This window comes from Pipistrellus hanaki (genome assembly GCF_964339955.1).
Source record: "Pipistrellus hanaki genome assembly, chromosome: 4".
In the NCBI taxonomy this organism is placed as follows: domain Eukaryota; kingdom Metazoa; phylum Chordata; class Mammalia; order Chiroptera; family Vespertilionidae; genus Pipistrellus; species Pipistrellus hanaki.
The window spans coordinates 95,111,311-95,127,198 of record NC_140506.1 but is presented as its reverse complement, the minus strand read 5'-3'; the positions used below and the strand labels follow the sequence as shown (position 1 = coordinate 95,127,198).

The following is a 15,888-nucleotide window of genomic DNA, read 5'->3' as shown; positions in this document are numbered from 1 at the left end:
TATCTTGCTGTGGTCCTCTTTGGAGTCCTCTTGTTTGTGGTTCTGTGCACTTCCTGGCCTTCGATTCTGAGTGATAGCTTTGCCGGGTAGAGTATTTTTGGCTGTAGGTTCTTGCTATTCATCACCTTGAATATTTCTTGCCATTCCCATCTGGCCTGCATGGTTTCTGTTGAGAAATCAGCTGACAATCGTATAGGTGTTCCTTTATAGGTAACTACTTGCTTTTCTCATGCTGCTTTTAATATTCTCTCTTTGTCTTTTGCTCTTGGAATTTTAATTATGATGTGTCTTGGTGTGGTCATCTTTGGATTCCTTTTTTTTCGGGTTCTGTGCAATTCCTGGACTTGTAAGTCTAATTCTTTCACAGGATGGGGGAAGTTTTCTGTCACTATTTCTTCCAATATGTTTTTGGTATCTTGCTCTCTCTTTTCTTCTGGGACCCCCATAATTCTGATGTTGGTTCAATTGAAGTTATCCCAGAGATTTCTTACATTATCTTCAACTTTCTGGATTCTCTTGTCTTCTTGCTTCTGCTGAAGAGTGTCTTCTGGCTCGTTATGGTCCAAATCTTTGACTTGATTCTTGCGATCTTCCATTCTGCTTTTTGGACTCTGTATAATATTTTTTATTTCAGACAATGTATTCTTTATTTCTAGTTGACCCCTTTTCTTATCCTTATAGATCTCGTTTATTTTATTGACCTTTTCTAGGAAATTCTTGAAAAACCTTATAAGCGTGGTTTTGAACTCTATATCCAGTTGCTTTTTGCCCTCCATTTCTTTAGTTTGTGGAGAACAAAAAAGGGACTAGATATAGAGTTCAAAACCACGCTTATAAGGTTTTTCAGGAATCTCTTTCCTTGTCTCGGCATTTTTGCAGCTTCCCTGAGTTGGTAGGTTGGCTTTGTGTGCTAAGGTGTCCTATATGGTCCAATGGGTCAGCCTCCCAGTTACCTGAGGTGGACACTCTTGATGCACCTTTTATGGACTATGTGTACTGCCTTATTGTAGTTAAGTCTTGATTGTTGTTGGTGTCACTAGGAGGAACTGACCTCCAGGCCAATTGGCTATGAAGATCAGGTGTGTCTATTCCTGGAGACAGCCTTATTCGACTAGACTTGGAAAATTGTAAAAGCCTCTGTGTTCAGCTTGGGTGGGGCAGAGTTTCAGGGTGGAGCCTACAGCCTTGGCTTCCTGTCAGCCCTGCCCTATGGGGTTCCTGAGTCTCAGTGTTCCTCAGTGTCCTTTGGTACTTGCTGCTTTGGTACTTGCTGCAAGCACCTCTGAGAGAAAGGTGCCCGCGAGTTTCGCCCACTACCAGACAGTCTGGTCTCTCCCCCAATGAGCCTGGAACTGGGGTTCAGTGCAATTGGAAGTGGGGTTAAGTGCAGTCTAGAGCTTTTGTCTCCTTCCCGCTAGGGCAATCAGTCAACAGTCCGTCCTCTGTGTTCAATGTGCACGCCTCTTGGGCTCTGCCTTTTGCTACTCCTCTGAGTTTCCGCCTTATAGCCCAGATTCCTCCGTATGAGCCTGGGTCCCCAGGGTCTGGTCTAGGCCTGGGTCCCCAGGGTCTGGTCTAGACCTGGGATTCAGTGCATTCGGAACTGGGGCTCAGCACAGTCCAGAGCTTTTGTCTCATTCACGTTAGGGCAATCTAGCAGCACAGTCAATAGTCCATACTCTGCTCGCACTGTGCGCATCTCTGGATCTCTGCCTTTCGCTGCTCCCATGAGTTTCCGCCTTACAGCCTAAATTACCTCTATATGCGCCTGGGTCTTCAGGGTCTGGTCTAGAACTGGGGTTCAGTGCAGTCGGAATTGGGGTTCAGCAGAGTCCAGAGCTTTTGTCTGCTTCCCACTAGGGCAATCCAGTGGCACAGTCATAGTCCATCCTTTGCGCACAATATGCATGACTCTGGGGCTCTGCCTTTTGCCGTTCCTCTGAGTTTTTGCCTTTTAGCCTAGAATCCCTCTATATGAGCCTGGGTCCCCAAGGTCTCACCCAGAACTGGGGTTCAGTGCAGTCGGAACTGGGGTTCATCACAATCCAGAGCTTTTATCTCCTTCCCACTAGGGAATGCCAGCCAGGCACTCAGCCGCTCCCTCCTTTCCAACTCTGTCCTCTCCCCACACGTGCACCATGTCTCTGTACCGTAGCCTTTGATAGCTCCTCTGATTTTCCTTCTGATTTTCTCTTTCCTTCTAGTTGTAGAATTTCCAGTCAGTCAACTTTCCTGTAGTTCTGGATAATGTCCATTTTGTATTTTAGTTGTATTTTTGGAAATTGTTGTGGAGGCTGCAGTTAGGCGTTTACCTATGTTGCCATCTTGGTTTCTCTCTCAGGAAATTCTTGAAAAATTTTATAACCGTGGTTTTGAACTCTATATCCAGTTATTTGTTTTCCTCCATTTCTTTCGTTTGTGATCCATTTCATTTACTTTTTATTTAAAAAATATATTTTATTGATTTTTTTACAGAGAGAAGGGGAGAGAGTTGGAAACATTGATGAAAGAGAAACATCGATAAGCTGTCTCCTGAATGCCCCCCACTGGGGATGTGCCCACAGACAAGACACATGCCCTTGCTGGAATAAAATCTGGGACCTTTCATTTTGCAGGCTCTACCCACTGAGCCAAACCGGTTTTGGCTGATCTGTTTCTTTGTCTCCACATTTTTGCTGCTTCCCTGAGTTGGTAGGGTGGTCTTGTGTGCTAAGGTGTCCTATATGGGACAATGGGTTGGTCTCCCAGTTACCTGAGGTGGACACTCTTGGTGTACCCCTTTGTGGACTGTGTGTACAGACTTGATGTATTTAAGTGTTGACTGTTATTGATGTCCCTGGGAGGAGATGACCTCCAGGTCAATTGGCTTTGAGGACCAGCTGTGTTTATAATGGAAGAACTGCTGCACTGGAGACATGCTTATGGGGCAGGACTTGCTTCAGTGAGGCATTGGCGCTCCTTGAGTCTGCCTCTTGCATGTGTCACTTATGTATGTGAGTAGTTGAAATCTGGTGTTGTCTCACACTGACCACTAGAAACTCTGACTTCTGGATCTCCAATGGGGTTCAGGTCAGCTACTGTCTCAGGCCACTCAACAGGAGCTATAGCATGACCTACAGTTTTCTTCTCTTTGCTTTGGGTTTGGAGTTTTTGGAGCTGTCTGACCAGAGCTGAAGTTTGTTTGGTTAAGCTGCAATAGGGCTTAATTTATATGCAAAAGCCACTGCTTGGAGCTAGAGTGGGTTTGTAGATTGTGCAGGTTGGGGTCTCAGGGTGTCACTAAGCTAAGGCGTGGCAATCAGCCATGGTTATCAGTCAGCCATCTCTGTGTTTCCAACGCCCTGCATCCCGTGCCCCAGCACAGTAAACAATGATTGCTCGGCACACCTCTGCAGGAAAGCTGCCCTCACTTTCAGACCCGATGGCAGATAGTCCAGCTTCTCCCCATAGGAGTTTGGGTCCCCCTCATCTCCCCAGAAACTGGAGTTCAGAGTAACTGGGAGCTTGTCTCCCTTTAGATTGAAAGAAGCAGTGCAACCAGACACCTGCCGCCAGCCCAATTCACACGCCTCTGTAACTCAGCTTTTTTAGATCTTGTGCTTGTCTCTTTCCTTCTAGTTGTAGAACTTCCACTCAGCCAGCCCTCCTGTGGTTCTGGGTGATAGACGTTTTGTCTTTTCGTAGTAGTTTTTAAATTGTTGTGTGAGACAGCAGTTTAGATTTTTTCTATGCCACCACCTTGGTTTCTCCTACATTTAGGGTTATTATTGATAGTTTCTTATTTATTGCCATTTTAATTCTGTATGTGTAGGTTTCTCTCTGTTTTTCCTTCTCATTACAGGAGTGCCTATAGCATTTCTTGTAATGCTGGCTTGGTGTGATGTACTCCTTTGGCCTTTTTATCTTGTCTGGGAAGGTCTTTATTTGACTGTCTAATTTGAATGATAGCCTTGCTGGATAATAGTGATCTTGGTTTTAGATCCTTGCTTTCCATTACCTTGAGTACTTCATGCTATTCCCTTCTGGCCTATAGAGTTTCTGATGAGAAATCAGGTGTCAGCCTTATGGGAGCTCTTTGTTTAGGTAAGTTTGCTTTCCTCTTCTTGCCTTTAAGATTCTCTCTTGGCCTTTAATTTTTGGCATTTTAATGATGATGTGTCAGGGCATGGGTCTGTTTGGGTTCTTCTTGTTTGGAGTTCCCTGTGCCTTCTGAACTTGTGTGACTTTTTTCTCCACCAGGTTAGAGAAGTTTTCTGACATTATTTTGTCAAACATTGACCAGCTGTCTCCTGCACGCCCCCTACTGGGCATTGAGCCCACAACCTGTGCATGTGCCCTGACCAAGAAGTGAACTGGCCACCTTTTGGTACATGGGATGACACTCAAGCAAATGAGCCACACTTGCCAGGTCACAAGCTTCCTTTGAGGGTGAGATGAGATGGTACTCGGGGAAGAAAATTCATTTAGAAAAGTTTATTATCACCTTCCATCTGTTCAGCCACTGTGTTATATTAATACCAATTGTCAGTGTATTTTGTACATTAATTGACAGGTAGCATGCATTGAGTGTTAGCATGTAAAATAAATAGGCTCAGAGAGATTACAAAAGTTGCACAGGTGCCTGGTGGAGTAAGGAGCAGGATTCAAACTCAGATCTTAGCCCCATGTTGCAGCTCAGCATCTCTGATCTCACTGCCTTCAATAAGAGTGCCCTTCTCTCTGCAGAATGACCCAGTGAAGACAGCCAAAGTGGAGTGTGGGGACTTTTACAACACTGGGGACAGAGCAACTATTGACGAAGAGGGCTACATCTGGTTCCTGGGGAGGGATGATGACATCATCAACGCCTCTGGGTAGGTGTGGCTGACCTGGGCCTGGCAGGCTCTAGGTTGCTACAACATTTCTCCAAGAATTGGGGATGAAACGTGCAGCCTGTTCCTGAATGCAGCCATGTTACAGGTCCCCGGGCTGGGGTATCTGTGCATCTCCTCCAACATCAAAAGAATGTTCAAGAACCCTGGAAGAGCAACCACAGGAAACATCGTGCAATTTATAGAGAAGATATAGGGTTGGGAAGGGAGACCTTGTTTGAGCCCCCATTTTCCCCCATGGGATGGGGGACATTATAATCTGTGTTCCTCCAATGGGACACATGCCACAGAAAAACAACAGCAATACCAGCTAAGCTCATGGAGAACTTACTGTGTGAAAGTGCACTGCTCTGTGCTTTGTTCACGTAGTAGATGCCATTATTGTGCCTATCTTACAGATGAGAACACTGAGTCACTGACCAGTGAACTAAGTTGCTGAAAGTTTCCAAGATAGTGCAGGGAGAGGCCCAGATTTGAACTGAGGTAGTGTAGCTCCCGATCTGTTGTCTCTACCACTTAGGTAATGTAGGGAGAAAAAGTGACACAAGTAACAACTTCTCTTGGATGCATCAGGGAAATTAGGTTTGTTTTACTTTTTAAATTTCTACATTGGATGCTCATGTAGTGACACAGAATTTCCATAAAGGTTTAAGACAAAGTTTGAGGCTCCCAAGTGTACAGTAAGAGTCCTGCTGGGAAGATCCTTGTGTCACACACTCAGCCTCAGGAGGACAGCCTCCCACCCCCACCGCCCACCAGAGGCAGTGAAGGGAAGCCCTGGGAGGATCTGAGCTTGCAATGTCCATGTCTTCACATCCTGGTCCCTACAGAGCCTTTCCACAGTCCTCTGGCTCTTGTGAAGGTAGTCCTCTGCGCCCAGGGAAGTCTGACTCCCACACATGAGATTGGAGGGCCTGGGTCACTCCAGCCCTGTCATCTGCTCAGAAGCAGAGCAGGAACCATTGGTCCCACAGGTACCGCATTGGGCCGACAGAGGTGGAGAATGCCCTGGCAGAGCATCCGGCGGTGGCTGAGTCAGCTGTGGTGAGCAGCCCGGACCCGACCCGAGGGCAGGTGAGGAGAAGGACAGGAGATCAGGGGATCTGCGTGTGGGCACTGGACAGCTGGTGCAAGGGAAACTTTCAGAACAGTGGGTATGTGTGCCACACTTACACCATGTGGGCAGCAGGAAGCACTGTAGCATCATCCATGACATCCTGAGTAAATACAGGGTATGCTGGCTCATTTATCCCTCACAACAATGTAATGAGTTAGAAACCCTTACTTATTATGCCCTCTTAATAGACCGAGAGACAGCATAAAGTAGGTAAATAACTTGCCTGAATAATACTGTGGTGGAGCCAGGATGGAAATCTGATCACTCTGTTTCTAATGCATTCACTGGATTTATCGATTACCTACATTGTACAAGGCCTGTGCAATTCAATGGGAACAAAATCCGACAATATAAGGTGCATATGAACCTAATGGTAGAACAATTAGTTGCTATGACATGCACTGAGCACCAGAGGGTAGACGCTCAATGTTGAAGCTTTCCCGTGGTGATCAGTCCTGGGCTCAAGGCTAGTGAGTGCACTGGCAGTGGCAGGAGCCTCTCTCACCTCTGTGGAGAGCGTGCCTAAGCTGGCAGTCGGACATCCCACAAGAGCTCTGGGACTGCCAGGCTAAAGGATCCCCTCTTCAAGCACACTAATTTCGTGTCCTGGGCCTCTAGTAACAATATAAAAGCAATAAGTTCAGCACAGGCAATCTGATTCATTGGTTGAGTGTGAACCTAGGAATGAGGTTTGATTCCCAGTTAGGGCGCATGCCAGGTTGTGGGCTAGATCCCCAGTAGGGGGCCTGCAGGAGGCAGCAGAGTGATGATTCTGTCTCATCACTGATGTTTATATCTCTCCTTCTCCTTTCCTCTCTGAAATCAGTACAAACACATTTTTTTTTAAAAAGAAAGAATCAACAACTTCTTAGAAAATATAAAAACAATAAGGTCAGTAAGTTACCAACAACTATTAAATGCCCAGAGGTTCCAGGCACAGAACTGTACATACATTAGTGGTAAAAATGGTGGTGAAAATAATGATGCTGAGGATAATAACAAAGTTAAACTAGGTGCATGTGTTATGTGTACTAGCTCATGGAATCTGAACATAAGGCCACCATGTTCAGCTCCATGGGATGTACTCTGCGCATGTCACAGAGAAGGAATCCGAGGTTAAGTGATTTTGCAAGGGAAAGGTAGAAATCGAAGTATTTGGATTTGAGCCGTTTACAAAGGCTGCAGTGTTGGCTTGTTTTGCCATTCATTGCATAAACACTTACTTTTTAAACCAGGCCACTGAGTGGCACTGACCCTGAGCCCCCGCTCTGGTTCTGCGTTGCAGGTGGTGAAGGCCTTCGTTGTCCTGACCCCACAGTTTCTGTCCCATGACCGGGACCAGCTCATCAAGGAGCTGCAGGAGCACGTGAAGTCAGTGACCGCCCCGTACAAGTACCCGAGGAAGGTGAGTGGGCCCATGAGCGTGCCCTCTGAGCTCCGCTGCAGCAAGTCTGGCCGGGTGGCCGGGAGATGCTGAGCCTGAACACAGAAGGAGCATTTTTCTCTGCTAAGAAGCAATTCGGCTTAGGGGCAGATGCAGCCAACTGCATGGGATGGAACCTCTGTTCTGGGTCGGAATCCCCCAATGCGCTGCACATTACCCTGAGGGCAAAAAAATCAGACCAGTGCCCAAAGCTATTGAAGAAGGCCATTTAGCAACTTTCAATATTTGAAAAAGTCATCCAAATCAGCCACTTTCCAATTTTTAAATGTGATTCATACTAATACACTCGATATTGCCACTCAATACTTACTTATGTACACAACAAATGTTAACAAAACTATATATATCCTTAAAACATGTAGTTCATTCTTTTTTAAGATTCAAAATAATTAGCCCATTCCATGCAATAAACATTAATATTTCAAGGAAAACTATTTTAAATATGATAATGTTACATGTAATAAATAATATTTCAAGGAAAATAATTTTAAACATAACATATTACAAGCAATAAACATTAATATTTCAAGAGAAAAAATTATTTAAAATATAATAATACTAGAGGCTCGTTGCATGAAGAGATTCATGCAATAGGCCTTCCATCCCTTGGCCTCTAGCACCAGTTTTCCTCTGGAACCTGGGACCCAGACTTTTGCTCCAGCTGGAGTCTGTGGCCTTTTCTGCAGGCTCCAGCCAGTGCAGCCTTAGTCTTCACTGCAGACTCCAGCTGTAGTCTGCCATCTTAGCTGCAGATTCAGGCTGGAGTCTGTAGTCTTCACTGTGGCCAGAAAGCTGCTTCTGTAGATCCCTTCACCACCATCCCCCCACCCCCCCCCCCCGCCCCGGCACCTGCTCTCCCTCTCATAGCAGGCTTCATGCTCCACCTGGCCACTCTGGGCCTGGAGCAGCTGGGCAGGTGCCATCTTTCTCCTAATTTGCATATTCCCTCCTGATTGTCTGGTGGGTGTAGCGAGGTGATGGCTAATTTGCATATTTCTTTTTTATTAGTGTAGATTATCAAAACTGTTCTAATATAGTATACTATCACAAAGGCTAGTGAGTTCACTGGCAGTGGCAGGAGCCTCTCTCACCAGATTTTTATTTTATTATTATTTTTATTTTATTTTATTTTTTTAGTCCAAACCCTTTATTATATTCAAACACAGCAGAGATCTTTTTTTATTGTTTAAAATATTACATATGTCTCCTTATTTTCTGATTCACCTCCCCCTAGTACAGGCCCCACCACCCCATGTCCATGTCCATTGCATAAAATAATCCTTTTAAACTATAAAGTAAATGAAGTGATGTAATTGTCGCCTTGGTGACAGCATCTTAGCTGGTTATGGCCCCAAGGATACCCCATGCTGGGGGAAACACTTTTCTGGCCTGTCTCATCTGGAGAGAAAGGCTTTCCTGAGATATTAAAACTTCATAACTAAAAGAACTTCTCAGTCCCTTCCCCCCAATAACATACCCCTCCCAAATCATGACCTGACCATTGACAGATGTAAAAGTAGGTGGAGGTGAATGGAACCTCCAAGTCTCACCAGATTTTTATAGGAAATATTAAAAACCTGCAAATAACAGGATTATTTTTATTATATTCTAATAATATTTTTCTCTGGCTCTATTTTTGCTCATCAGTTTATGTTGTTCATTATATTCCACAAACGAGTGAGTTCATGTGATATTCATCTTTCTCTGACTGGCTTATTTCACTTAGCATAATACTCTCCAGGTCCATCCATGCTGTGGCAAATTGTAAGAGTTCCTTATTTTTTTATAGCAGGGTAGTATTCCATTGTGTAGATGTACCATTTTTTAATCCACTCATTGCTGATGGTTACTTAGACTGTTTCCAAATCTTAGCTATTGTAAATTGTGCTGCTATGAACATAGGGGTGCATACATACTTTCTGATTGGTGTCTCTGATTTCTTGGGATATACTTCTAGATGTGGATTACTGGGTCAAATGGGAGTTCCATTTTTAATTTTTGTAGGAAACCCCATACTGTTCTCCACAGTGGCTGTCCCAGTCTGAATTCCCATTAGCAGTGCATGAGGATTCCATTTATTCTGGATCCTTGCCAGCACTTGTCATTTGTTGTTGATTTGTTGATGTAGGCATTCTAACAGGTGTGAGATGGTACCACATTGTCATTTTGGTTTGAATTTCTCAGATGATTAGTGACTTTGAGCATGTTTTCATATGTTTCTTGGCCTTCTGTATGTGCTCTTTTGAAATTGTCTATTTAGGTACTTTGCCCACTTTTTATAAAAAAATATATTTTATTGATTTTTTTACAGAGAGGAAGGGAGAGGGATAGAGAGCTAGAAACATCGATGAGAGAGAAAAATAGACCACCTGCCTCCTGCACACCCCCTACTGGGGATGTGCCCACAACCAAGGCACATGCCCTTGATTGGAATCGAACCTGGGACCCTTTAGTCCGAAGGCCAACACTCTATCCACTGAGCCAAACCAGTTTCAGCCCTTTGCCCACATTTTGATTGGATTGTTTATTTTCCTTTTGTTAAGTTGTCTGAGTTCCCTATAAATGTGGGAGATTAAACCCTTACCCGAGAAAGCATTGGCAAATGTGTTTTCCCATGCAGTGGGCTTTCTTGTTGTTTTGTTGATGGCTTCTTTTGCTGTGCAAAGCTTTTTACTTTGATATAGTCCCATTTGTTTATTTTCGCTTCAGTTTCCATTGCTCTAAGGAGCTGTATCCATAAAGATATTGCTACAGCATAGGTCTGAAATTTTGCTTCCTATGGCTTCTTCTAAGATTTTTATGGTTTGCCTTCTTACAGTTAAGTCCTTTATCCATTTTGAGTTTATTTTTGTGTATGGTGTAAGTTGTTAGTCTAGCTTCATTTTTTTTGCATGAATTGTTCCAATTATCCCAACACCATTTATTAAAGAGACTGTCTTGACTCCATTGTACACTCTTATTTCCATTGTCAAATATTAATTGAGCATCATTGCTTGGGTAGATTTCTGGGTTCTTTGTCCAGTTCCATTGCACTGTATGTCTTTTCTTGTGCCAGTACCAGGCAGTTTTGAGAACAGTGGCTTTGTAATATACCTCGATATTTGGTATTTTGATCCCTCCAACTTTGTTCTTCTTCTCCAGGATTGCTGAGGCTTTCAGGGTCTTTTATTTTTTATCTCATATGAGTTTTTTGGAGAATTTGTTCAAGATCTGTTAAATATTCCATTGATAGCTTAATAGGGACTGCATTGAATCTATAGATTGCTTTGGGTAGTATGGAGCTTTAAAAATATATTTCAATTATTTTTTATAGAGAGGAAGGGAGAGGGAAACAGAGTTAGAAACAGTGATGAGAAAGAAACATCGAGCAGCTGCCTTCTTACACCCCCTACAAGGGATGTGCCTGCAACGAAGGTACATGCCCTTGACCGGAATCGAACCTGGGACCCTTAAGTCCATAGGCCCATGCTCTATATTCTCTTAGCCAAACTGGTTTGGGCAATAGATAATTTAATTATGTTGATTCTACCAATCTATGAACAAGTGGTTTATTTTTCCAATTGTTTATGTCTTCCTCTAGGTCTTTTTGCAAAATACAACCTACAACCCAGGCATGTGCCCTGACTGGGAATCGAACCGTGCCCTCCTGGTTCATTGGTGGATGCCAGCCAGGCCCTTACGCTTTTTGATTGAAACATTTAATGCATTTTAATTTAGGTTTTATTATTGACATGTACTTATTTATTGCATTAACTGTCATTTAAATTCTGTATGGCTGGATATATTTCTTTTCTTCTCATTACAGCAATCCCTTAGCATTTTTTTGTAATGTTGGTTTGGTGATGATGTACCCCTTTAGCATTTTTTTCTTTGTTTGTCTGGAAATCTCTGTATTTGCCCATATATATTGAATGATAGCCTTGCTGGATATAGTTATCTTGGACTAAGATCATAGTTTTCCATTACCTTCCATTCCCATCAGGCTTGTGGAGTTTCTGATGAGAAATCAGGTATCAGCCTTATGGGAACTCCTTTGTTGGTAACAGTTTTCTTTTCTCTTGCTGCCTTTAAGATTCTCTTTTGGTCTTTGATTTTTGGCATTTTAATGATGATGTCTGCCCATGAGCCTGTTTGAATTCTTTTTCTTTGGGGTTCTCAGTGCTTCCTGAACTTGTGTGACTTTTCTTCTTTACCAGATTAGGGAAGTTTTATGCCATTAGTTTTTGATACACCTTCTCTATACCTTTCTCTCTTTCTGCCTCTTCTGGCACACCTGCTATTCTAATAATGTTATGTTTCAAGTACTCCCACAGCTCCCTTAAGCTGTCCTCCTATTTTTTAATTGTTTGTCTTTTTGGTTCTGTGATTGAGTGATATTTTCTACTGATTTGATCCTCAGCTTCCCCTAATTTTCTTTGTATTCCTTCCAACATGTTCTTTATTTGTGTTATGTCATTCATTATCTCAGACTGTTCTTTTTTCACAGTTACTATATATTTTTTCATGCTGTGGAGCATTTCTACCATAATTACTCTGAACCCTGATTCAGATAAATTTCTCATCTCGGCTTCATTTATTTCTTCTGGAGAATTCTCTAGGTCTTTTATTTGGGGGTTGTTTCTTTGTCTCCTCATTTTGGCTGCCTCTTTGAATTTGTGACTATGTATTAGGTAGGTAGATCATTTACACCTTTCAGTCCCTAGTGCAGGACAGTGTTAATGGCTGTAAAGATTAATTAGATCAGCCTGCAGCCTGTTAGGATTCCAACTTGAATTGTCCCTGGCAATAGTTGGCAGGTGTGGCAAGAGTTTTTTCAACAGGGTGGGGCAGTTGCTTCTGCCTGGAGGCTAACTGGACTTTTAATCTCTTAAGTGCAAGGTGTTTTTCAGTCGGGTGCATTAACTGTCTGTCTTCAGGCAAGTCAAATGTCTATGTGGGGAAGATGTCCCCTTGAGGGAATGACTGAGCCCGGGAAACTCGGGGTGTCTGCCTTCTGAGCTGTGTCCCCTGAGTTGTCCGTTCTGGGCTTTGCTCTCACAGCTCCAGTCTACTTCACCCTCCCTCTGCCTGAACACAAAGTGGGTGGCTCCACAGGGAATTTAGTGTGTTGGCCCTTTAAGAGTGTGCCTTAATTTTCAGCTCTTATTCCCTGGCAGATAGCAGCCCACTGCTTTTCACAGCCAGATATTATGTGGGTACCCTCCTCAGTTTAGGTTCTCTCCACTGGGGAGCTCAGCTTGAGGTTAGACCCCAGAATTCTCAGTAGCACCCCCCACGGCTGAGATATCTCTCTAGCACTTCAGTTGCTGTCATTGGGCGTCCAGGAAGCCCTTTCGCACCACTGCCCCTCCTCCAAGTCTCTATGCAGTCTCCACTTTTGTTCCTCAGACATCAGAGTCCTCTGCTGCGAGTTTTCTGTTGATTATTCAGGAAGTTGTTGTGTATTTTAGTTGTAATACCAGTTTTTTCCTGGGAGCATATTTGTGCATCCACTTCCTATGCCACCTTTTTATTATTGTTGTTATTATTATTATTATTTTAATGTTTATTTCTTTATTGATTTCATAGAGGAAGAGAGGAGAGAGAGAGAACCTTCAATGATGAGAGAGAATCATTGATTGGCTGCCTCCGTACACACCCCCTTGGGGACCGAGCCCACAACCCAGGCATGTTGTCCCTGGCCAGAATCAAACCTGGGACCCTTCAGTCCGCAGGCTGACACCCCATCCACTACTCCAAACTGGCTAGGGCCTCTGCTGCCATTTTATATCTCATCTATGGCAGTTCATTCTTATTCTACTGCATTTGTTTTCTGTTTACATCTTTAGTTATTGTCAATATTTCCAGTGGTTTTTAAAGAAAGTGGAAGGAAGGGAGGGAAGGAGACGGTGAGAGAGAGAGAGAGAGAGAGAGAGAGAGAGAGAGAGAGAGAGAGAGAGAGAGAGAGAGAGAGAAACATTGGTGTAGAGAGACTCATTAATTGGCTGCCTCCTGTACATACCCCAACTGGAAATTGAAATTGAAATCCAAGTACATGCCCTTGATCTGGAATCATGCCCATGACAGTTTGCTGTGTGGGATGATGCTCCAACCACTGAGAAAGACTGGCCAGAGCTGCATTTGTCCTTTAGAGAAATTATTTGTAAAATGTAATATTTTCTTGTAATTTTTAATGATGTAGATTTTTTTTAATACAGAGGTACCACAATATATTATTAAGATAAAAAACAGGCTATGAGAGAATATACTTAATATTATTGTATTTGTTTAGAAACAAAGTTTGAAAGGATACCTATGTCAACAAGTAACCATTTCCTACATTGTCTGAATGTTTATAGTCAGTTCATGTTGTAAAGCTGTGGAGCTAACAGTTACTGAATATTTACTTCACGTGCCAGGCCCTGGTTTCAGTGCTTCAGGTGCATTCTTATTTCATTTATCCTCTCCGCAGCCTGAGATGGTCTAACCATGAATGTTACGGAGTTGAAATTGAGGCTCAGAAAATGGAGTTAATACAGGCAGAGCTGGACCTCAAACCAGTGTCTCTATAACAGCAGCAGCATTCTTGCTTTAATATTAGGCTCTGCTGCCTCCTAGAGAGTAGAATAGGGGATGCATACCAGTTAGGACAGCCTAGATCAGTGGTTCCCAACCATTTTGGGGCCATGCTCCATCTAAGCATCTCTAAAATCCTGAGTCCCCGCTTGTGACATATACTTTCAAAAAGTGAACTTCTGTTCATGTGAAGGAACCCTAAAAGACCATTAACTTGGTCTAAACAAGCTTCTAAAGAACATGGCATCCATGCAAGAAAAAAAAGAATGAAAGGACAGTTGAAGTACTGAGTAAGAAATCACTAAGAAATTGTTTAAAAAAAATAATGATAATATGAAGTGATATGAAAAAATAGCAAATGAAGTTTCAAAACATATAATGGAGAACTGAAATACATAAATACGTCACAATATATATTTATACTAGAGGCCCGGTGCATGAAAATTCATGCACTGGAGGTGGAGTTCCTCAGCCTGGCATTTCTCCTCTCACAGTCTGGGAGCCCTTAGGGGCAGGAGTCGACCCAGCAATCAGGGGAAGGCAATGCTGCTATCACACTTCCGCTACCATCACTGCCAGTAGCACAAGCCTTGGCCAGCCCTGGTTACCTGAGACTTGGCTGGTCCTGTACATTTGGACAGCTGCCATCCCAGGCCTGCCAGTGCCTCAGGCTGGTCCTGGGCAGCTGGGGTTCTGCAGGGACTGGGCACCATCATCTTTTGGCTATGGACACCCCCATCTTTGAGACGGTGTGAGGGTCAATTAGCATTTTCCCTCTTGATTAGACAGGATGCTGTGTATGAGGCCCCTAGAACCATAAAAAATGGGGAAAATCCACTGTTGAGAACTCATTCTCAAATTGCTCCCCTTGAAAATCAAATTGGCCCTCTGTGTGATGTGTCTCCCATGTTGGACACCACTTGGCTAGTTGTTATTGTAACAAACAGCCCCACAACCGTGTGGGTTATTATAAGAAAGGCTCATGCCACATGCCCATCCTGGTCTCCTGGGAGCAGGATAGAGAAGCAGCCCCCACATAGGCACCTGCCTGGTGCTGTCAGAGATGGACAGAGAGGGTGGCCAGGCTCAGAGGTTCCCACTCTCCTGTGAGAGGGGGCAGGCTTCACTCCACCACATTTCATTGGTCAGAGCACGTCACAGGCTGCAGCAGCTTCAGGGGGTCAGGAGGAGGACCTGACGTACTTGGCCCCCACCACTGAGGCCACCACCTGCTGCAGCCTGTTTTGCAGACGTGCAGGGTGAAGAGAGGAGTTGGGACGGGTAGGAAATGAAGCAGGACTCAGGCTGGTTTGCTTTCTCCTCACGCAGGTGGAGTTTGTCCCTGAGCTGCCCAAAACTGTCACTGGCAAGATCAAACGGAGTGAACTTCGGGAAAAGGAGTTCAGTCAGAAGCAACCCCAGTAAATTCAGCATCCCTTCTGATTGTGACCTTGGGCACACACCTGGCTGCCTCGGTGCCCCCACATGGCTGGGGCAAGGTGGGGGTGGTGGGGCTGATTGGGAAGGACCCAGGACTGCCAGCATTCCCTCATTTCTGTTGTTTTAAGTTAACATCAGTCACTACTCTGCCTCCAAGTCTCTTGTTCCTTTGGATTGCCTAGGCGGGCACTCAAATTGGGGCTGAAGATAATAAAGTGCTGACAATGACATCAAGGGTGATCCTGTGTTGTGCATTCATAATGTACATGAACCTGTGGTAAATGCGGTCCCTCCTTGCCCTCCCCTCTCCCTTTAGAGAGAGCAAGGACCTGGTTCTACCTCCTGTTGTCTGCCGCACACACCCCAGTGTTCTCATGTGGCCCCGCACGTCCAGTAGATGTCCGGGACCCAGTTCTGGGAGTGATGCTCTGAGCAGCCCAGGCACTTTCCTCAGCTAGGTC

The 15,888-nt window shown here is 44.2% G+C and overlaps 1 protein-coding gene across 8 annotated transcripts in view; it reads left to right on the top strand.

Moving 5' to 3' along the window:
- LOC311622126 (acyl-coenzyme A synthetase ACSM1, mitochondrial-like) overlaps nt 1-15,657 on the top strand; it is a 42,352-nt gene extending 26,695 nt beyond the window's left edge. For all 8 annotated transcript variants that reach the window (XM_084882934.1, XM_084882932.1, XM_084882937.1 and 5 more), the window contains 4 exons: nt 4,726-4,853; nt 5,846-5,945; nt 7,274-7,393; nt 15,317-15,657. In XM_084882934.1, the coding sequence (XP_084739060.1) occupies nt 4,726-4,853; nt 5,846-5,945; nt 7,274-7,393; nt 15,317-15,412 (444 nt within the window). In that variant the 3' untranslated portion in view covers nt 15,413-15,657. The remainder of the gene's footprint in view (nt 1-4,725; nt 4,854-5,845; nt 5,946-7,273; nt 7,394-15,316) is intronic.
- The last annotated feature ends 231 nt before the right edge of the window (nt 15,658-15,888 follow it).